General features: G+C 42.0%; 1 protein-coding gene across 1 annotated transcript in view; it reads right to left on the bottom strand.

Moving 5' to 3' along the window:
- The window catches only part of ADARB2 (adenosine deaminase RNA specific B2 (inactive)), a 431,840-nt gene that overhangs the window by 24,765 nt on the left and 383,241 nt on the right, over positions 1 to 23,834 (bottom strand). Inside the window, exon 7 of the mRNA XM_073334472.1 lies at positions 8,088 to 8,256. Coding sequence (XP_073190573.1) covers positions 8,088 to 8,256 — 169 coding nt within the window. The remainder of the gene's footprint in view (positions 1 to 8,087; positions 8,257 to 23,834) is intronic.

The following is a 23,834-nucleotide window of genomic DNA, read 5'->3' as shown; positions in this document are numbered from 1 at the left end:
ATTGACTTTATTGTGTGCACAAATTGTCTCTAACTGAAGAGCTAGCTGTGTTCATTGATTTTCATTTACATTAATATGCAGCTTTTGAACTGGCTTTTTTTAAGAGTTAACTTGCCAGGCTCAGACTTCTGTTAATAAATTTCTCTGGTCAACAGGCTAACCCTAAAATAGATCTAAAAAAGTGAATACCTATCCTGACTTGCAGTTTAGCATTTTTCTATGCTACATTTAAACACAGCTTAATTTGTCCAAATCACTTTGTAAAGTTCTATTTTGGATCCCTATTGCTAAATCCTTACGCCGTTCTTTAACACCACTCTTATCCTACCCTGTTATGAATTCTTCCCTCAATAGATATTCAGATCTATTCACTAGCGATGGGCCAGAAGGACCCTTGAATCTTAGCCAGGGAACAAGAATAGACTGTTTGACAATGGCAAACATGAAGTTTGGAGGCACTCTGCCGCTATTCATGTCATTGTACGCGTGGGGTGTAATTCAGATGTTGCAAATCTCATTTAGCCTCTGGATTTAACTTCAGTGTCTTTTTGAAATAGTAGGTAACTGCTCAGTGCATAACGTGGTAGCACAAAAATGCAGCCTTTTAAAGCTGACCTTTTGAGGAAGCTTTTTCAAAGAAAACAATTTAAAAAATGGTTTATGCTCTAAAGTCAAGAGTGAGTGCAACGTGGGCTGAACTCTGACTGGTGTTTACTCCTAAGCATGTGCCAGAAACACTGTGGCTCAATGGGGAATGTCCGAACAAAGTGTGTGGTGAGTATACTTTGCAGACCTTCCACAAGTGCTCTTCCAGGGGAATCTCAAAAGGATGGTTCTGAATGGGGCCTAGGAGCTAGGGGCCATGCATTTAAACATGATTATGTCCTGGCCTGGCCATTGCTCAACATGCCCTCAACCAGGTTATCTCTGCCAGGAATAGAGACAATCTAATCTGCACTGGGAACTGTGGGGATGGACTTTGGGCAGCTAGAAGAGGGATGCACAATTAGTGCTGTCTGCTCTGAAATATGATGGTGGAGCTGTTCGGAGTGCAACACAATATGTTGCAGAATTTGGTCTTGTATGTGTATAGTCAGATTTTCAGAAGATCTCAGCATCCATAGTTGGGGCCAGATGGTCACAAGAGCTTAGCATTAAGCATTTAGAGCCAGATTTTTAAAGGCATGTAGATGCTTGATGAGATTTTCAAAGGCACCTAGGTGCCGAACACCCATTGAGATGAATGGGAGTTAAGTGCCTAGGTGCTTTTGAAAATCCTACTGGGGGCCAGATTTTTAGAAGTATTTAGACACCTGAAGAGGCAGAAAAATATGTGCAAAAAATGTCTGACAATGTATCCAAGCCAGACAAAAAAATTGAACTGATCTCTCTAAATTGCTGTTATGCAGAAAGGGCAGGACTGTGGCATTCAGCTACAGCCCTGCAGTGGGAATAGTGCCAAAGTGCACTCTTAAGGCTGCTCTGGCAAGGGCTGTGCCTGAAGCAGGCACAATTTTCCCTGAAGCTCCCAGGAAACTCAGGTCATCATCTGCTCTCCTTTGCACAGCAGGGCCAGAATGGAAGAAGGGTGTTACCACACCAAACTTTCTCCCCGGCCCCCTAACATCTGCAGCAGCATTAACCCCATAGTCACCTTGCATTAGATTTCCTCTGTACTTGGCCTCTGCATGGGAGCAGCAAGGTAAGGAGAGGCTTAATCTGGCCCATAATATTAAGCAAGTTTGGAGTTTTCTGTTTTGATGATGAGCCTGAGAAATTACAGTTCTCCCAGGACTGCAGTGCTGTCCCAATGTGTCTATACCGAGCCAAAGGTCTTGTTTTGGAGGTTGAGATTAGCACCAAATAGAATTGGGTGAAGACTGCAAAAACATTTTCCTTAAACAACTGGCTGAGTTTTTAAATGAACTTGCTTCTGCAATGCATATGCCCCTTTCATATTCATATTTTCACAAATATGTGTGTGTGTCTTAGTGACATCAGTGCTCATGGAGAATGAATTTCAGAGTCTTATGTATGAGGGTAAGCAAGGGTACTTGAGTCAACAGGGTGTTTGATTCTACAGCCTGCAGCTTCAAAAATCTTGAACCGCTACTACTTCAGCATGCATTATGAGGCTCATAAAACTTTTAGGTGGACTGGCCGTCTGAGGATGACCAAGGCCAACACTATATTAGTGTGGGTTATGTGAGGAGTCACAGAAACCAAATTTTAAATTTACACATATAAATTCATAGATTTTAAATCCAGAAGGGACCATTCAATTACAGCTATTAAAGTCAGACATTTTAAAATAAAAGGTTTGGATAACTTGCATCCAAATGTTTTAAAAGAACGGGCTGAGGCGCTTGCTGGACAGTTAATGTTGATTTTCAGTAAGTGTTGGAACTCCAGGGAAGTTCCACAAGACTGGAAGAAAACTCATGTTGTGCCAATACTTGAAAGGGTAAACGGGATGACCCAGGTAAATAGAGGCCTGTCAGTCTCACCTCAGGTATGGGCAAGATAAAGGAGTGGCTGATATGGGACATGATGAATAAAGAATTAAAGGAAGGTAGTATAATTAATGCCAAGCAAGATGGGTTTATGGAAAATAGACCCTGTCAAAATAACCTGATATCTTTTTTAGGAGATTACAAGTTTGGTTGATAAACACAATAGTGTCAATGTAATATACTTAGACTTTACTGAAGTATTTGACTTGGTACCGAATGACATTTTGATTAAAAAAATAAATAAATAGAATGATCCAAATTTAACATGCCATGCATTAAAATGGATTAAAAGCTAGCTAATTTATAGGTCACAAAATGTAATTGTAAATGGGGGACCTTCATTGAATGAGTGTGTTTCTAGTTGGGTCCTGCAGAGATTGGTTCTTGGCTCTATGCTATTTTTATTAATGACCTGGAAGAAAACATAAAATCATCCTCAGAAAGTTTGCAGATGACAGAAACATTGGGGGAGTGGTATTATGAGGAAGACAGGTTGCTTGGATCACTTGGTAGGCTGGGCTCAAGCAAACAATATAGATTTTAATATGGCTAAATGTAAATGTATACATTTAAGAAAAATAATGTAGGCTATGCTTACATGATGGGGTGGGGGTGTCTATTCTGAGAAGCAGTGACTCTGAAAAAGATTTGGGGGTTGTGGTGGATTATTAGCTGAACATGAATAATCACACAGTTCCTGTGTGACACTGTAGCCAAAAGGGCTAATGCAATCGTTGTATGAATAAACTGAGGAATCTTGTGTAGGAGTAGAGAGGTCATTTTACCTCTGCATTGGCACTGGTGTGACTGCTGCTGGAATACTATGACCAGTTCTGGTGCCCGCAATTCAAGAAAGATGCTGATAAATTGGAGAGGGTTCAGAGAAGAGCCACGAGAATGATTAAAGGATTAGAAAACATGCCTTATAGTGATATGCTAAATAGGTTGTGCTACTTGGGTGACTTGAAGTACTTACTTGAGGGACAAATATTTAATAATGGGCTTTTCAGTCTAGCAGAGGAAGGTATAACACAGCTCGAAGTCGAAGCTAGACAAATTCAGATGGAAAGAAGGTATATATTTTTTAACAGTGAGAGAAATTAAGCATTGGAACAACTTTCCAATGGTTGTGGAGGATTCTTTACCATTGACAATTTTTAAATCAAGATCGTATGTTTTTCTAAATGATATGCTCTAGGACAAGGGTCGGCAACCTGCGGCACGCAGCCCATCAGGTAATCCGCTGCGGGCTGTGAGACATTTTGTTTATGTTGACCGACAACAGGCACGTCCCCCCACAGCTCCCACTGGCCGCAGTTTGCTGTTCCCAGAAGCACATTCCCAGCCAACAAGTGCCCGTGGCCCGCTGCTTCCCGCAGCTCCCATTGGCCAGGAACGGTGAACCACGGCCACTGGGAGCTGCGGGGGGTCATGGCTGTGGACGGTAAACGTAAACAAAATGCGCCAGCGATGGGCTGTATGCCAAAGGTTGCTGACCCCTGCATCAAATAGCAAATATTAGGTATCGAGCGCTGGCAGAAAATTTTGTGCTTGAACAATAGAATTTTTTTAAATGGTAAAAAAATTTGCTGAATGTTTTTGATAAATAAATAAATCTGATTCAACCATGTTCTGCTTGTGGATATCCTGTGAGCAGAAAAGAACATAATTTGTTGCTCAGTAATGCTTTCCATTGCTGGGATCTTTGATATTCTGGTAGTAAGTTCCTTTGCTGCCAGTGCAAAATGACACATATTTTAGCAGCTACTAGTAAGGTTCTCAATGGGGAACATTCTCTAATAGCCTAATGCTCCTGAGGGCCTTTTCCAAGCAACATAATCAAAGGAGAATAAGGAAGATTTTTGTCAAAAATCTTATTTATACAAATGGGTTCATTTTTGGAAGTTTTTTTTACTGTAGGGCAAGTCCAGATAATGTGCGAATAGGTTCCTGTGTCACCACAGCCCCTGCAGTCATTGGGGGATTGAGCTGTTTACATTTTGTGGTGAATATTTGGAGTTCAAAAGTATTGAATAATAACTTTCTACTGAGCTTCCCTCCAGGAGGGGTAGTATAAAGAAGGCATTAAACCAATGTTCTGCTCATTCACTGGATTCCTTTCCCAGCTGTGGTTCTTGTATCCTTATGTGAAGAATGTAGTAAGCAGCCCTGGGGACTGGAGGAATGCAAAGGTAGGATAAAGCTATATTTGCCCTGCCCTATTTCAGGTCCTGCACAAGGTGAACAAAACTGATCATGGGTTTGTGTACACTGTGAACTGAAAGTTGGTATTTAGTTCACGAACGGTTCACATCCCCTGCCCACCCCTCACTGCTCTCTGCCCAACTCTAGATAAAACTGTCCCAAGGAGCACCCAATACTCAATTGTAACTTGTTCAGTATGGGGTTGTTGAAGAAAAATCCATTTTGCTGGGGTACTGATGAGGGAACAGTACACTGTCTAAAATGAAAAAGAGCTTTTCTGAGCTGATGAGACTTTTCCTGGTACTTGGTGCTTTGTTCTTTCCTTTACCAGCATCCCTTCTTCCTTCAAATGTGCCACTGTAATGTCCCAGAACATTATTTTGACTCCTCTTGCCTTTCTTACTAGCATCTCTTTCCCCTCCTTCCATTCATCTCTGTGCTCTCTACTTCATTAACCTCAATATTCCCTCCACCATGTCTCCCTTTGAACCCCTCTAGTCTGGCTCCCACGCTCTCTACCACACTGACATTACCCTCTCCAAAGCCATCAGTGTAAAGCTTCAAAGCCTCTTTTCCATCCCCATCCTTCTTGGCCTGTCCTCTTTCTTTGCTATGGTTGATCACATCCTCCTTTAGAGGCTCCGACTTTCAGTTGCTCTCTTGTTCTCTCTCTATTACTACCACATTGCTCCTCTCAATCCTCCTTTCTTCTTACTTTGCCCCCTCCTTCCCCCCCGCATCCCTGGCTTTATGAGCCATCCAAATTCTGGAAAAATCAGACCCAGCTTCTCTTCATATCCTTTGTCACCACTCTTTCCTTTTGCTGGCTTCTCCTTACCTTCCACATCAAATTCAGTTTTCATGTCCTCATCTTCAAGATCCTTCACAACAGAGCACTAACCTACCTCTGTGCCGTACCCTCTTTTCACTCCTCCCTTATTCCCTTTGCTTCACCCAAGTCTCATGACTGACTCCTCCTGATGTTTCCTTCTCCCACTCTTGCTCCAGGACTTTCTTCCAAGCAGCCCCGTATGCACTGGAATTCCCTTCCTCACCCCATCTGCCATGCCTCCACCCTTTCCTTCGTCAAGTGCCTCCTTAAAACACACATGTTCCATGAAGCCTGTCCTTCAGAGATATGGTATCACATGTAAGTCTCACAACTTCCAAACACTTGATGTACAGATAACAACAAGTATTATTGATGTTACTTTTGTTTTCCCTGACCCCTATCTACAGTGTTTGTAATTGTCATTCATCAAGTTATAGTTTTGTTTAGCTTGTCAGAGTAGGGAATACTGTATTTTGTCTAAGTGCCATGCACATTTATGGTACTGTACAAATAAATAATAATAACAGCAACAATTAGAGCATAGCAAAGGGGGAGGCTCTAAGTTTTCTTTTGATAATGTAAGAATATTGCATGGCAATCTGTAATATTCCTTTACAGGTTTAATGCCATTTAGTTACAGGGTAACAATCAGTTTCATGGAGGTATACAAAGATTCAGTGAAAGCTCTAAGCAGATATAATACTGGATTAAAGAACAAGTATCTGGAGAAAACAGCTTCCGAGAGTCTATATTAAAACTGACATTCCCATCAATAACAAATATAATACTGCTTGCAGAGTTGATATTTAATTTACTGTCTATTGACATTCAAAACCACAGAGACTGCAAAATTTCAATTCAGAAACTTTAACTTGTTTAGTTTTTGTAGTCTGTGTGGGTTTGGATTTAGAAAGCCCAGTTGTATCTGAAAGTAGAGGGAGAGTTCTGCTGAAACTCTCAGTTTTAAGTTTTCTCTTATCTCTATATGAATACATGAAAATATTACAGAAGAGGATGCCTTTTCTTTGTCATGCAAACAGAAGTAATTTTGTGACTAATCTACCTATTGCAGAGCGAGTATTTTGATACATTGTAATTTGTTCTGTTAGCACTCCTATTTTATGATTGGATGAAACACACACATTCTTGGCCAAATTCCGTTCTCAGTTTTGCCTGTACAACCCTATTGACTTCAGATGGGTTGTATAGGAAAAGCTCAGAGCAGAATTTGGGCAAGTGCATTAAACAGTAGTATTTTTCTAGCATTGTGCTCACATTGGCCTTTGATATTTATGACCATATTCTCTTCTGATGTAACTCCATTGAAGTCATATACATAAAATGGCAGCAGAGAATTTGACCCATAATATTTACATTTCTTATAGCTGCGATGGAATGTATTTTACAAGTAGAGATGCATGTACATTTAATATACATAACACACACACACATATAATTATATATAATTACATATGTGTATTAAATATATACGCACACAGAGTGGTTGCCATTTAAAATAATCAACATTTGCTAATACTTAGTACCCTAACTTTAGAATGGGAAATAGCTGTGGTATTTCGCATGCCCTTGTGGAATAATTGTTGGCAAATGTTGACTTTTTAATGGCAACTATTCTGTATTAATATACATCTATATAAGGCCATACTTGAATTGTGGGATGATTGTCAAAAAATTGCAGCTGAGTTGTGACAAGCCATGGAAAATTTCAGAAAAGTAATAATGGACATTATTGTTTGTAGTAATTAAGTCCATTATTTCTTTTCTGTGATTTTACACTGTTGACCACCCAGCGTTGAGAGCGGGCCCTTATGCTGTCGGCTGCCTGGGGTTCCCACTGTCAGCCCCGCGCATGGCAGGGCTCCTGTCAAAACTGCATTGGAAGTCTAATATTGTGGAATCCGCAATTTCCGCAATATCACAAGTTAAGTGGGGGCCTTAGTAAATATACATTCTATTTACTGAGTAGAGCTAGCAAACAAACAAAAAACCCATCACAGTCACCTGAGCGAAGAAAAATCATATTTCACGATTAATTCTTCATCAGAAGGCTTCATATAGCACTGGTGACATCAGAGTTTTGAAATTGCATTTTAGAAACTATAAACATTCTTATCATTTAGAGCACTTTATGCAATAGGATGCAAATGAAATAAGTTTATCTGAATCATGATTGGTTTGCCACTTCAGAGGTAAATCATCCAATAAGCACAGAGGTGATTTTATTTAATTTGCATATAGAAATATGATTGGTGAAAATGCTGCAAGAGACATTTTATATTTTTGTCACACTTTAAAGAGCAGCTAATGATCCACGGAGAATTTGGAAAAAAACATTCTATTTACATTCCATCCTATTTATGTGCCTTACATTTACATGCAAAGCGGGTCATTGTTTCCTTAGGGTTTATCAGCACCTGCTATTTATTCCCCACCAGTAGTCACAGTCCTCTGTGACATCAACCTCATTTCCACACAGCAACCAGTTTTATAATGTATAAATTAGGTGCTCACATTACCTGGCAATTTTGTCTGTGCAAGACATTGTGACTAGCTGCTCTCCCAGCAATACACCGTCCCATGTTTGAACTGCATTATGGCATCGGACGGGGATGGTTCCTTCTCCAGACTCAATCTTCGTTCGTAGATGCCCCCGGTACTTTCTTACTATGTGCTTGGTACTGTTCACTGGGTCAGAAAAAAGTGATGATAGAAAGACAGTAATTAAATGTTTGTACAATTGTCTCCCAAGATGAATGAAAATGTCTGTGACACCTCAGCTTGCATCATGGAACCACACATGGAGCCCTTTAAATCAAAGAGGAAATTGGATAAGGTTGCAGCCCATGAGAGAAGCATAATGGATATTTTCAGTGATTTGCACTGTCAGCTTTTCACATAAATCTGTGGTTTTAACACAACATGCATTGAGATAATTTTCACAGTCACCACCGTATTGAAAAAATGCAGAGGCTTTTTAAGCAACCCTCTGATTTCTTATTCCCTCCAGTATGTTGTGCAGTGCCCGTCTCAGCTCTTGTAAGCTAAGCATGGTCAGACCAGTTTGATACTGGCTGGACAAACTCAGGTGCTTTGAGGACCCAGTGTGGGTGGTGCTTTTCCTCTCTGACTCAGTACTGAAGCAATGTCAAAGCATAATGTTAGGTACCATGCTAATGGAAGAAACATCCTGGAAGGAGATGTAAAACTAAAGTCCAAGATTGATGTCCCTACAAATTTCCAACCTGGTGTCTTGACAAAGTAAAGCGTGGGTAGTTATATTCTGTTTGCCTAAGATTCCCCCTATAATTTCCCTTGGATAAGGTATACTACACTCCTGTGTGGTGTTGATAGGTTCTGTTAAACAGTTGTCACACTCCACCCCAGCGCTAGCTGCATTTCAGAAATGTGCAAAATGAAACCTGTAGTTGTGTAGTTTGTACGAAAGAGAGTCAAATTTGTAAAGCACTTTGGATCAATTTGGATATAAGGCTACTGTACGCATGCAAATTCATTAGCAACATTACCATTATCATACAGAGATGGCTGGTTTATCCATAAGTCGGGAGGAAGGAAATCAAACTTAATGCATGGAGGAGCCCCTTGGCCTGTAGATCTAACATTCCCACCTGTGTGAAAGAGGGTTCACATGCTGCTCATCTCCACAGTGCTGCTCTGGCCACCCCATGTCTATAACGGGGGCTCTGTACATAGATGGAACAAAATGAGGCAGGCCAGGTGGCGGGGGATGGGAGTGGTGGGTGTGGACTAACATCTCCCCAGCAACCAGAGGTAAATCTGCCCAAATGTTCGTGCATCTTATGACTGTGTTAACTTTTGTGTGGTGTCCATTTAACACTGGAAGCTTCCCTCAAAGGAACGGGGTGGTTCCTGGTGCATCAAATGTCAGATGGAGGAGCCAGAGGCGACACAAATGTACAGTGAGCATGGTCTTTTGGAAAAATCCTTGAACAAGTTAGGAGTGGTACATGAGAACACACTCTGTGCTAGAAACCCTTATGGTTATGCTGTTGTATTACATGAGAACACACTTCATGTTAGAAAGCCTGAGGAGACTGATATTTCACCTAGCACCTGTAAACAAACTTAAAACTTTGCACAGCAGAAAAGCCATTGCAAACCTGATTTGCTGTATGAACAGGGAAACTGAGGCATGCCCTGCATTGCTTTCAGAGTTAAATGCCAGATACCTACATGGTGAAGAACATTAATAGCTACACTGAGTTGATGTTAAATGGGTCCCAAACATTTGCCAGATTTAGATGGATAAATTAGCTATTTTCATTAGCTCCTGGTGAGTTCACATGAAACATGCAGGGATTATACTGCAACTCCTGCAAGAGCATGTCCAATCCACTAAAGATCTGACCAAATATTACCGGGGGTTTGTAAAGGGATTCTGTAACATTGTTACTTCCATAATGGACCTTACAAAGAGAAAGCCTCTTTAGTCAGAGATGATTTTGATGAACCATTTCTGTTATACACTGATACCTTCAATATTGGGTTAGAAGCTGTAATAATACAAGACTAAGAATGGGAAGTTTCTAGGATGCACTCTAGACACCCCTTCCTGCATCAGTTTTGCACTGGGGTGTGATGCTGTATGATTGAATATGACCATTTATATCACTGATGTTACCACCGTTATAGAATTGCAACAAATCTTGTACCAAGTATGTCATGTAAGGTGTCAATGGAAAAGGTAGGATTTGCTAAGTAAGAGTATCCTGGTTATATGCACGTATATAGCAGGTTTCAGGTCTGTATGGACCTTGTTCATCACACAAAATAAAATCAAGGTGTGACAAGTCACTGGGCTGATCATGCCACTGGCAGTAAGCAGCTGGCTTTGTGCGCCTTCCCTCGCTGCGCCCGGTTCCCTCCTGTCATTTTTCAACGTGTTTGCTTTGTTACAGTGTATCCTGTGCTGCTAGTGTGAGCTGAAGCAATTGATTGACTTTGGCTGGTGCCAATGGATTATTTACAAAAAAGCAATGGAAAAATAAATTGCTTCAGAACACTGGGATTAGCAAGTGCAGCAAACACATGTAGAACAGCAGCGTCAGCTGTGACCTGCCAGCAGCTACGTCGGCCGATCCTCCTGTGATCATTTGCTCTTCGTTTTCTTGTGTTTTAAAAATATTAATTCAAGGACAGGCTCTGCTACATCCCAGCTCTTTAAGGGGTCTGCCTACGCTATTTCCACACGAAATGCTATGCCAGTAGCAGCATGATTCCCCTCTCCCCCCACAATACAGCTAACATTTTGTCTTTATTGTCATGGGATGCAATTGTGGGTTTTTTTTCTGATTCGTGTCTATGGTGCTCGTCACAGCACTAACTGAGCACCTCAAAAATATTCACTGACCCTGTCTTCTGATCCCACCACTTCTCTTTGTTCAAGTTGCCTCCTCCGATAGGGCCCAGTTGGTGTTCCTGTTATAGGGAGAGTGGTCTGAGAACTGGTCCACTTGTCTCTTGAGACTGTGAGGTGAACTGTCTTTTCTCACATATCTCCAAAAAAAGGTGAGCATCCGCATTTTTGTCATTAAACAACTGGAACATGGGGCAGATATGATGGGATTTGGGCCAGTCAGGACAAACAATCAGCACCATTGCTCCACAGCAAACACAACCAGAAGTAGGACCAAATGATCACAGAAAATTTAGACACAACACTGTATGGGGGACTGCACACCCAGAACAGCAAGAAGAGTAGAGTTGTGTCTGGTATGGTCTATTTATATAAAAATCTATATTAACGCCTGCATATAGGTTCCATGTTTACTGGTCCTCGCTTCCTTTTAAAAGTGTTCTCTTTCTTCCCAGCCTTTCCCTCCCCATCATCCCCACTTTGCTCCGGTTCCTCTTACCCTCACCAATTCCCATGCCACAGCCCCTCTCCCTTGCAGCCATAGTTCTCCATTCTCACTCTGTTAGTCAAGCAGTTGAAAACAGACACCAAATTGCTACCCCCCTTTTTACTCACTCTTGTATGTCAAAGCCTGCAACATTAGCAAGGTGGCCTAAAGATTTTAGTGACTACACGACAAGGGGAATATCCCATCATTTATATAATTTTGATTATGCTAAGTAAATGTTACCTAGCCAGGGGCAAAGCATCGCTGAATCAGCAGACAGAGAGAATTAAGGAGGAGCAATCTAGTTCAGGGAAAATAAGAACCAGCCCCTCCAATAATTGCTGGTCATTTTTTTGAATTGAAATCAAAACCAACTGTTCTGTGGGTTCCAAACCTTTGGAAAATGTTCTTTTTCCCATTAAACTTGATGTTTGTGCATGCTTGTCCCTTCTAGTGCTCTTCAGGACTGGAGCTGGAAGGGCCAAAAGACTATGAGAATGGCTGTTTTTATGGCATTTCTGCCCTGGATTGGAAGTACCAGTAATTTAGCAACAGATTTTCACAGATCTCCATAGTTTAGTAAATGTAAGAGATCACACAAAACATCTCACCCTTCAAATGCTTACATGGACTGGCCCAATCTTCAAACTTTGTTACTTTCTAATACAAATTCTACCTAGGGAGAGGGAGAGCAGACAGAATTAGCTGATAGGATTCAGGCAACCATTGCCTGTGCACACTCACCCTGGGATACATTTCCAAAGAATTGATAAGGGATTTTAGCTGCTCAACGGCTATTAAATTCAGTGGATGCTGTGTGACTAAACCCTTGTGCACTGCTGCATGTCCCAAGTTGTTTGCCTCACCAGAATAAACAAAACACATGTTCCAATATGCTGCTCTTTAACATGTATTAAGAAAACATTGTTTTATTAAAAGCCACACCCGGATCTTTGTTAAAGGTTGGATACAGATCTGATCTTTGGAACATGAGCCCAGTTTTAGTTCTTACTGTATCATTAAGCAATGTATGCAAATATAAATATTGAACAAAGAATCCCTTTATTTTACATTAAAGTTTTGGACTGATTTTGGAGTGCACACTGCTTGCTAGACATTAATGTGACGCCACTTGTGGAATACTCTTTGCCACAGATCACTTAAAAAATATCTCAGAGATTTATTTATTTATGTACCTTGAAGTTACAAACGACAGTCTATTGCTGCTCTCCTGTTCAGTGTGATCAAAGCATCAGTGACTCTGAACATTTCTGAGCTTTGCCATGCTGGTTTTCCAACTGCTTAATCTCAACTAATTGCAGAGGGAGAAGGAAGCTGAGGATGTCACTTCAACCAGAACAAAATGTCAATTCAAACCAGAATTAAAGTGTACACATTTTAAAATAATTTGGGGTGGATTTATGAGGTACGCTAGACGTAAAATTAGACATAAAAAAAAGCTCCTGAGAATGTTGGAAATAAAAAGGTGCAGGGGTATTACTTACAGTCCTATAAATTGAAACAGATAACCCATATTTAAAATAGTGCCCTAACATCCATTTAATTTGGGGTGCACGCCTTGCTCCGGTGTTGTTTTCCATGGGCATGTGAAAAAATGAGTTGTATACAAAACAAAAAATCCATGTTTATGTATAGATGATGCGTTCAAAGGAAATGGATGGTGATGAAACAGAATCACACAAGTAAGGTTCTGTCTGAAATTCACATGTGGCTGCCTCTGAGGTTCATTTTCTGTTTCCGTGCTTCACTGGAAGCTGTTCTTTCCTCCAGAAGGGTCGGGGCGGGGGGGAGCCTATCTTGCATTTTTGGAGGCTGGACTCTCAATTCATCAATGTGGTTTATACAGCTTCATAAAGGCTGTTAGGAACAAAGCGATGGAAAAAGCAGTACTAGCATATGAATGACTTTGTAGTTCAATTGTAATTAGAAATGCATACAAGTTCTGCCACCCCTTCTCATCTTGGGTAGCATTTTTCTATGCAACCAGAGCTCAGGATTTCAATGTAAAGATGGCAGAATATGACTTTTCGCGCATGGCAGTAACGTCATCTCTAATTAACACTAATTCATGTTTGAAAAGTACTTTGAGCTCTTCAGATTAAAGATAATGCTGATGTCATAAATATAAAGGGAAGGGTAAACCCCTTTAAAATCCCTCCTGGCCAGAGGAAAACTCCTCTCACCTGTAAAGGGTTAAGAAGCTAAAGGTAACCTCGCTGGCACCTGAACAAAATGACCATTGAGGAGACAAGATACTTTCAAAAGCTGGGAGGAGAGAGAGAAACAAAGGGTCTGTGAGTCTGTCTTTATGCTGCCTTTGCCAGGGATAGACCAGGAATGGAATCTTAGAACTTTTAGTAAGTAATCTAGCTAGGTACGTGTTAGATTATGATTTCTTTAAATGGCTGAGAAAAGAATTGTGCTGAATAGAATAACTATTTCTGTCTGTGTATCTTTTTTGTAACTTAAGTTTTTGCCTAGAGGGATTCTCTATGTTTTGAATCTAATTACCCTGTAAGGTATCTACTATCCTGATTTTACAGAGGGGATTTCTTTACTTCTATTTACTCCTATTTCTATTAAGTCTTCTTGTAAGAAAACTGAATGCTTTTTCATTGTTCTCAGATCCAAGGGTTTGGGTCTGTGGTCACCTATGCAAGTTGGTGAAGCTTTTTATCCAACATTTCCCAGGAAAGGGGGGGTGCAAGTGTTGGGAGGATTGTTCATTGTTCTTAAGATCCAAGGGTCTGGGTCTGTAGTCACCTAGGCAAATTGGTGAGGCTTTTTACCAAACCTTGTCCAGGAAGTGGGGTGCAAGGTTTTGGGAAGTATTTGGGGGAAAAGACGTGTCCAAACAGCTCTTCCCCAGTAACCAGTATTTGGTGGTGGTAGCGGCCAATCCAAGGACAAAGGGTGGAATATTTTGTACCTTGGGGAACTTTTTGACCTAAGCTGGTAAAGATAAGCTTAGGAGGTTTTCATGCAGGTCCCCACATCTGTACCCTAGCATTCAGAGTGGGGGAGGAACCTTGACAGCTGAATATAGGTATTATTATATAAATGTACAATAGTATTATGTGCATTTGTATTGGGGTTGGAGTCATAACACATACTGATTGCTATGGATGAGTACCTCTGGCTCTTCGCTGGCTAGAATGTCAGATGTGGTCAGGTGTTCTTGGTCTTGCCTTGCTTTAGAGACAGGCACATAAGGAGGAAAAAGGCCTACAGTTTCAAAACCAAAGAGTGATTTTGGGTGTCCCAATTTTTGGCTGCCCACTTGAGAGAATATTAAGGGGCCTGATTTGTAGATGGTGGGTGCTCAGCATTTTCTAAAAATCAGGCCCCTTTCTGATGTCTCAAGTTGGGCACCCAGAAATTGTGACACCCAATATCATTAGTCAAGTTTGAAATGTAGGCCGAGAGCTTTATCACAACATTATTACAGCTCATGGAGATTCTTGGGAATCATCCCCAAAATCAGTCCAATATTTACTAGGAAAAAGAGGCCCATGACTTTATCAGCTAAAGATAAAACCCTTTACTCTCTTCTCACCTCTCTGTCTTTCCTGGCCGAAATCCTGTTTTTGGATGATAATTAGGCATCCCTTGACTTTATTCAGGGTGTTACCTGAGGTATTTTATCTTTCTCTTGCTCTGCACTAATTTTAAAGAGAGCATTCTTGAATCCTTCTACTTGATCCATAATTTCTAATCTATCAGTAGTTTCAGGCAGGGGCATTGGAACAAGGGGGGGAGCAGAGGGTCATGGCTCCATCACTGTAAGGGTGAGTGACGGTGAGGAGGGAGTAGAGAGGAGCAGCGAGGGTCTTGGGGGAGAAGAGGCAGTGTAGGAGCAGGGCCTCAGAGGAAGAGGTGGTGCAGGGCTGGGGGGCGGGGGAGACCTCAGGGTGGCAAGGCCTGGGGGGGCAGGGCCACAGTTTAGGCACCGGTGGCCCCACACTTTTAGGGAGCTTCCACTGCTCCTGGTTTCAGGTGTGAAATCCTGGTTCCATTGAAGTTCCTGGGAGTTTGCTTATCTGTGAACCCTGGACAAATGGAATTCAATCTATCACATATATAGAAAAACATTGATGGGAATGTTCACGGGAGATGATCAGCATGAATAAACATCCAAAAATATAGAACAGGAAACTACTGCTTTATTTCTCCTCATCTGTTTTAAATTAGTTGCTATTGAACTGTGGTTTTTGTCTTGTCTTGACATGTATGGTCTGTCAGCAATATTTAGGACTAATAGCCAGGAATGGGAAAGTATTACCAGGGACTGTGATCTGTTGAAAGGGCTGGATTTAGTTACAGCAAACAATGCCTTCACACATAAGTATTAGAAGGGTGGGACCTCAGTTCTGTTCCAATGTCTTTTCTGTTCCTTACATTAGTAAAAGCTAGAAACGTATGTGAAATGCTCATCCTAGCTGGAGTTATGTTAGAGTGAAGCTAACTGCTAAAGAAAGAACACTTTATACTAACTATTGGGGCCTTTTGTGTCTTTGGAACAACTTCTAAACAAGCTGCTGTCTCACATGGGGCTTTATCCTTATGAGACCAAACATGATATTGTGGGAAATATCTATCCTATGAAATGTGTGTCATGTCACATACTCTCCCTCAGGGGCCTGTTAGCTGGTAAATACATACTACTACTTAATGGTCCCTTAAAACAAATTATTGCCATCAAAGCCACAAACAGTTGGCTATTGTGCTTGTAAATTATTTCTGAGGGCCCAGAGGAATGAAAATTATTGTGGTCAGGGTGGGGTTCGTCTCACCTCATAATTATTATTTTCCATGCTGAGAACCCAGACCGGCTCTGGATGAGAATTGTATTAGCACATCTAAGCAGAAATCACAAGATTTGTCAGAGGAATTAAGATTCTGTGCATGTGGCTTGGAGATACCAATCAAGGAAAGTGCAACTTGAATGCTTCAAGATTATTATTTTTAATTACTAATTGCTCTTCTCATCTAAAATTAGACGTGCTGCACCATCGCTTCGAAAGCGCAGCAGCCCCCGCGGGGCAAAGTGTGGAGATCTGTCAAAAGGCCTTCTGGGAGCTGCAAAATTCTAGCTGCCGTTTAGGATTTGTGCCTCAGAAGGAGCGAACTTTTTGTGAGATTAGTTGCTAGTCACAAAGACTCATTAGATGGTTGCCACCGATGATCAACTAATCCTTTTGCAGCTTTGAACGTAATTGCTGGTACTCAGTTCTCAGACGGAGCACATCCAGAATGTGGGGATTTTGTGGTGCCAACAAGGCAGAAGTCAATGGGAGCTAGAGGCCCATAAGACTCCTAATCACACTACCACAGGAGCAAGATGCTATCTAAAAGATTTTTCCATCTAAGACTCATCTTTTTATAAACAAATGAAACTTTTCTGGTAAAACCGTTAACATCATGGAATTTTTTTGTGAAAATTTCCGAGCTATTTTTCATCAATATTTTTACTAACATCATGAGAGACATTTTTCATTTACCAAAACCCTAGTTTTTACCAAGAAAACATGATTTTTTCAATAACTGAAAATGTTCTATAGCAAGTTTAGTAAGCATGTTAATAAAAATATCCTGCGAAATTTCATGAGAAACAGAAAATGAATTTTTTTCACAAAATAATTTTCCTATTTTACAACCAACTCTAGTCTTATGTGTCTTGGCATTCCTGGAGTCTACAGGTTTCATGGCCAAGGCTTTCTCTCATGATATGTTCCAGTTAAACTATAAGTTATGAGGCTTAGTGAAGGAATCACTGGGTGAAGTTCTATGGCCTCTAGGCGTGAAGTTCAGTGTTATGCTGAAGATCAGACTAGCTCATCACAATGGTCCCCTTTGGCCTTAAAATCTATGAATTATGATGATTATTATTATCATTAATAATACATAGCTCTAGATTTTTTCATCTTCAAAGATCTATTGTAAGCATTAATTGATCTTCACACAGTTGTGTGAGGTAGGTAACTTTCATCACCATTTTACAGATGTGGAAACTGAGGTAACCAGAGCCTAAGTGAGACCACAGAGGGAGTCAGTGTCAGAGCTGGGGTTAGACCCCATCAGTTTCTTACTCCCACTCAAAAGCATTAACAGTCAGATCAGGTCTGTCTTTTTTTTATAGGACTTAGGTCTCCCTTAGGTGCGCCTAAGCACTTTTGAAAATCCCACCAGACACCAATCTGCCTCTGGTCTCAGCTGCTGAGCTTTAGGTGTGACTCCTACTGTGACTGCCATGAACTCAGGCCTAGGACTGCCTTTGTTCATCTATGGAATGTGGCTATTTGTGTGATCACATCATTAAGACTACACTGGGTTTTAACCAGTATGCTAGAAATGTCTTTCTAAACTGGACGAAATGTGTTGTACTGGATGATTGACAACAACCCTCTTACTGCTTATGCACTGTGGCAAATGACTGGCAAATCCTGAAAGAAGAAACTAACCCCCCTATATATTTTTTTAAAGATTAAAACAGAAAGGGATTATTGAGTTCAGGATGTCCTGGATTGGACAGTAGCAGACACCCTGATGGCATGGTGCAGACTAGATGCATTAGAATCAAAGCAAAAAGAATAATGTTCGTCAAGGGACCTTTTGTCCATAAGGAGCTAGCTCCACAAAGGGGACTTCAATGCAGCATTGCAACAACTAATGTTTAGGCTCCCTGCCACCTAGTGGAATCCACAGCCCTGAGTTAGGCACCCAGGCTCCCTACACAATACATGGGGTGAGATAGGTACCTAAATCCCTTTGTGGATCTAGCAAAGGGCCTGCATTCCACTTTTGTGACTCTAGTAGTATTCCCAAATCCTGGGGGGATGGGACTGAGCATTCTTTGTCATGAACTGTTTTGCATATTGTTGATCCACTCTGCAGGAAGCCCCAGATGAGTTCACAAATAACTGTTTCAGGGCCAGCCAAATACTTGGACAAATAGCTTGCCTGTGTGAAAATTCCTCCCACTATTCTGCAGACTTCTCAGCTGTGGCCTTTTTCTGATTAATGTAGCCATTATATTGCATCTGAACATTGCTTCTGAATGTAATGTTTTACAAACCAGCAATACCTAGAAACAAAACAGAATCAATAAACACAGTGCAATTCCCTTTGGTGATTCAAGCATTCTATTAAACTTAGGATCTGATTATAGCTGTGGAAATTAACTTGCCTGGACCCAGACAAATAGATTTTGCTTTACATGAAAGCTTTCTAAGGCTCTGGCCAAATCATGTCTACACTACAGACTTAAGTCGATGTAAGTTATAACACGGCTGTTACTCTGAAACTTTTAATTACATCGGTTCTGCATGTCCACAGAATGCTAGTTTACTGTCTTTAACTAAAGTCTGGGACTACCCAGGATAGTTGGTGGAATCCCCTCCCTTCCATATCCTCCTCCATACACACACAGACACTCTCTTTTTCTCTCCTAAAAGAAATCTTCCTTTATTATGTTGTTTATAATATTGCTAAAAAATCTGCAAACCAAACAGTACCCAAGAAAGTCACAAGCCAATAAAAATTAAAATACTAGCTACAGTGACTGGGCTAAGCAAAGATGAGGTAATAATAACAGTTGCCTACACTGGCTATCTGATACTGAATGCTTTATACCCATTAGTGCCTTGTGTCAGGAACCACAAGTCTTAAACCCTGGTCCCACAGAACTCTTAGGGGCAAGTAAACTCTAACCTGTCACCCAGAGACCTGCTAACAGTTGCTAGGCAGACGCTGAACCCTGACAGAGGACACCAGTCCTGGACCCTGACTGGCAGAGTGCTGGTTTGACCCTGTACCTCAAAGTCACACCCTGGAACCTCTATATTCACCATGGTAATACGATTATGATATCTTCTGTACAAAGTATACCTTGTGAGGTATCATTTTAAAAGTCTTGATCGGTTGAACATTAATTTCCTGTTGGATTGTGTGTACTATCATTGTATGTGAAGTTATGAGGCATTGCCATATGCGTTACTGAAATATGTTGGGAACACCCACAGTGAGCCTTTCACTTATAACAAAGGAGTATCCATCAATAGCCAGACAGTGTTAATGGCTCATCAACACCCATCAAGAAAAGAATCCATTATCCCAGAGACTCTTTAGAGAAGATAGAGAGGCAATGGAGACTGCTTGACCAATAGGAACTGCCTGATCCCTACTTAACAGCAAAGATCTTTCCAGCAAGCTGGAAGAAAGTATAAAAGAGGGGAAGTGACTTGGCCTCTCCCCCCTACTCCCCCATCTCAGAGGCACCAACTTTCCAAAATCCTGGGGCATGGTCAACCTCCGGCTCTTCCCCAGGCCCCGCCCCCACTCCACCCAAGGCCCCAGCCCACCCTGCCGCTTCCCGCCCCTGCTCCACCCCCACCCTTCCTCTTCGTCGCCAGTTCTACCCACTTCCCTGAGCAAGCCATGTCCTTGCTCCTCCCCCCTTCCTCCCAGCCTCCTGCATGCCGTCAAACAGCTGAGTGAGGTGGGTGGGGGGTGCAAGGAGGGAGCGGGAGGCGCTGATCTGCAGGGCCTGGCAGTGGGCAGGAGGTGCTGGGGGGATGGGGAGAGAGGAGGCCTGCCGGTGGGTGCTCAGCACCCACCATTTTTCCCCATGGGTGCTCCAGCCCCAGAGCACTCATGGAGTCAGAGCCTATGCCCCATCTCAACACCTGGAAGAATGTCTGAACTGGGGAAAGACTTTGAACTGGAGAAGGATGGTCCCAGGCAGGAAGGTAGTCTTAGCTGGTGTATTGAGGAACTGTAACCTGTTTGTACCACCTGTCAGGGTGAGACATTGTTTTATTTAACTCTTGCTTATATGACAAGTTTAAGATTTAGAATCTGTGTTTACTTTTCATTTTCTTAATGTAACTATTTCTGACCTTTACACCTACCACTTATAATCACTTAAAATCTATCTTTCTGTAGCTGATAAATCTGTTTTATATTTTGTTTAAAACAGTGCTGGGACATATCAGCTCATGTTAAAAAGGGTTGTTGCACGTCCACTGCCCTTTTGACAGAGTGGCGAACTAGGTAATGAGCTTATACCCGCCACGTTTCTGATCAGTGCAAGATGGTACAGTTCTGGGATGCAAGGCTGGGGAGCTGGGATGAACTGGCTGGAGCCTTACTATTATTGGTTCATGAGTGATTGAGAAATCATTGATATAACTCAGTTGGGTGTGTCCCTGCCTGTGGATGGCTGTGTAAGTGCAATGTCCGCCAGAGGTTTGTAGCTTGACATCAGCATCACAGTGTGAGAGCCATCCCAGATTGGTAGGTTCGGAGGGCTCAGGGGTCCCACAGTCCAGGTTGCACCCGGGGGACACTGCCACAGCTGGGGGTCCTTCTATATATACCCAGCGCAGGAACAGGAAGTTCCCTGTGCAACTGAGATCCATCCTGCTCCTGCAGACTCGGGCTCTGACCATTAGATCTGTCTGCCCATGACTCCTTGCTAGCTCACAATATGCAGTGACAGCAGTCTTCCTCTTTCAGAGCTACCTGGGTTATGATAATGCCAATAATAAAGCCGACAGGTATTTTACAGTATTGCTTCCCTGTTCTTACTTTCCCGCAGGTAGGCCCAAGGAGTACAGAGCTGTTATGCTACATTAGGACTGAGGGCAGGCCTGTACAAAGCTGTTAACCTGCTGCCATGCTCTGCAGAGCTGTCATGTCAGCTGTTCTGAGCCAGAAACTAAAGTCATTTTCTGCTCCCAGCTGAGAACAACAAGCACAAATGACGGGGAGAGCTAACTACAGGGAATACTGTGCTGGCTACATCTTCACTGCAGAGTTAACTCAAGTTACCTACACTTGAAGTGAAGTGGGGGGGCCTCCAAAGCAGCAGCACCAATTAACTGAACACCCCAGCAATCACAGCAAAGCACTGAGAAGTGAAAAGTACCTGTCATTATTGAGCAGGTGTACAGCTAAAACTAAATAGTTCCCCACCTAAAATGACTGTGTCCCACCTATACATTGATTGCCCTGAGGGTAGTATATTCCAATCCATAAAGAACCTCATTTTTTTTTTTACCACTGAACAGTACCTAATCAGTAATCAGAGAGGTGAGCTGCTACTTAGATGTTCTGTCTTGAAATGGGAACCTTTTCCTCCCCTCCTCTCCAAGAAACAAACATTTCCTAGAAGAAAATAGCACTACAAAAGTAAAAGGTGCCTATTCCGGAACAGACCATTCAAACAGCAGCTGGGATCAGTAGAGGAGAAGCTGACAATTTTCTCATGCATTTCTGAAAACACTGACCAAACTCCAAAAAGTTTGGACACAGGTTGTGGCTCACGAAGCATCGCGAGCTGATGATATTTGCATCCTGATGTCAGCTTAGAACAGTCTGTGTTTGGGGAACTTTTCCATGGAGAAGTGATGGGCCGTGGATATCACTGCCTTTTGAGTCCAGTTCTCTGGAAGATGGATTGGCTTATATGGCCTCCTGGTAAGGCTGGTCCTTTTCTGCTGCTTTTGTGCTGAGGTTGGGTTCCTGACCTGGGGATCATACTGTGATGCAATGTCTGTCCCCCAGGTGACCAAACCTGAACCCACAAAAGTTTGGGTTAGTTCTACTAACTCTAACAGGGCTGGTTTGGCCAGGCTGCTTCCTCTAGAACAGCTCAGTCAACAGGAGGAAACAGAGCTTTGAGCTTGCATTTTCATTGCAGATGGGGTAAAAAGATCAGCAGCTGAAGCCTTGAGTTGTTAAAATCACAATGCCATCTAAGGAGTATATGAATTCAAGGTTTCATGTGGTTGTGTCTTTCCATGTGCTCTTCTCTTCACCTTCCCCATTCCCACTGAAAAATTCACATCACACCTCTAAATTACCCACAAATTCAATGACCCAGCTCATATGGTTGCATGTGGATCCAGTTCAGATTGGAGCTCTGTTGAATCTGTGTGCATCAGAGTTCCAGCACAGCTGTAGGTTAATAGACAAGCAGGAGGAAGACCCCATGGAGCAGATGCAATGGTGTGTTTCAGACCTAAAGGGAGTGGGGATAAAACAGGAGCTGGGCTATCAAGGAGTCAATGGCACAAGGCATGTTAGCAAGAGATAGAAAAGCAGCCCAGGGGAGGAGAGTGGAGACAGCCCTAGGGCAGATTTTATCTATCTGTGTCAATCCATGTAGAGAGAGAGTGTACACTTTGGAAGAAACATGTCCAGAGAAGCAAAAACTTGCTGGAGGAAGAGAGTTTGGGAAGTTAAGGATTCACTGACTCAGGTATTTTTTTTTTGTGTGTGATTCCTTTTACTTCAAAGGAGGCTCATGAAAATAATTAACAAATCAAAGAAGCCGCAAGACACATCAATGGCCCAATTTGATTATTCTGTAGTTTCCCAGGTGGTGAAAGGTGTAATGTATGCACTGTATCCTGTATAAACCAGTGGAGTATGTTGCAAACAATAGAGCTAGGATACTGCCCCTAAGCATAGTCACTAGGTCCGGGGCCAATAGCAGCTGTCTGTACAATAGGCACAACTAAAACAAAGTGGGAGGGGGCACTGGAAAAGGAGAGGTGGTCACAGTGTCCTCTGATCCGCAGCAATGTGTACGCAGAAGTGTCAACATGAGAGTGTGTGAAACAGTAGTTGGAGGAGGGAGGAAAGACTGTCCACTGGTTATGGCACAAGCATAGGATTTGGAGACCTACTTTCAAGTGCCTGCTCTTGTAGGCCCCAAAAGGAAGCGGGTTAAACAGAAATTAAAAGGCACAGTCACAAAAGTGAAGCGCCTGCAAGCTGTATGGAAACTTTTAAAAAACACCATAACAGAGGCTCAAATTAAATGTATACCCCAAAATTAAAAAACAAACAAACAAAAAAAAAAACATAGTAAGAGAACCAAAAAAGTGCCACTGTGGCTGAACAACAAAGTAAAAGAAGCAGTGAGAGGCAAAGAGGCATCCTTTAAAAAATTGGAAGTTAAATCCTACTGAGGACAATAGAAAGGAGCATAAACTCTGGCAAGCCAGGTGTAAAAGTATAATTAGGCAGGCCGAAAAAGAATTGAAAAGCAACTAGCCAAAGATTCAAAAACCAAGAGCAATTTTTTTGGAAGTACATCAGAAGCAGGAAGCCTGCCAAACAGTCAGTGGGGCCGCCTACCTCACAGGGGTGTCACAAGATAAGCACATTAAAGGCAGTGAGGCACTCGGATACAATGATAATGAGGGGTTACATAAATAAGCAGCTTTACAATCACACAGCAAGGGTACATTATATAGGAAGCCTTAGCTACTGCAAGCTGCACTGCACTGCTTTCCATCAACCCATATGTGTCCTTTAGACAGAGAGATGTTTTGTGCCTATCTGTATTGG

The sequence above is a fragment of the Lepidochelys kempii genome, chromosome 2, assembly GCF_965140265.1.
Source record: "Lepidochelys kempii isolate rLepKem1 chromosome 2, rLepKem1.hap2, whole genome shotgun sequence".
Classification (NCBI taxonomy): domain Eukaryota; kingdom Metazoa; phylum Chordata; order Testudines; family Cheloniidae; genus Lepidochelys; species Lepidochelys kempii.
Note: the sequence above shows the minus strand (reverse complement) of the source record. Positions and strands in the feature narration are given on the sequence as shown.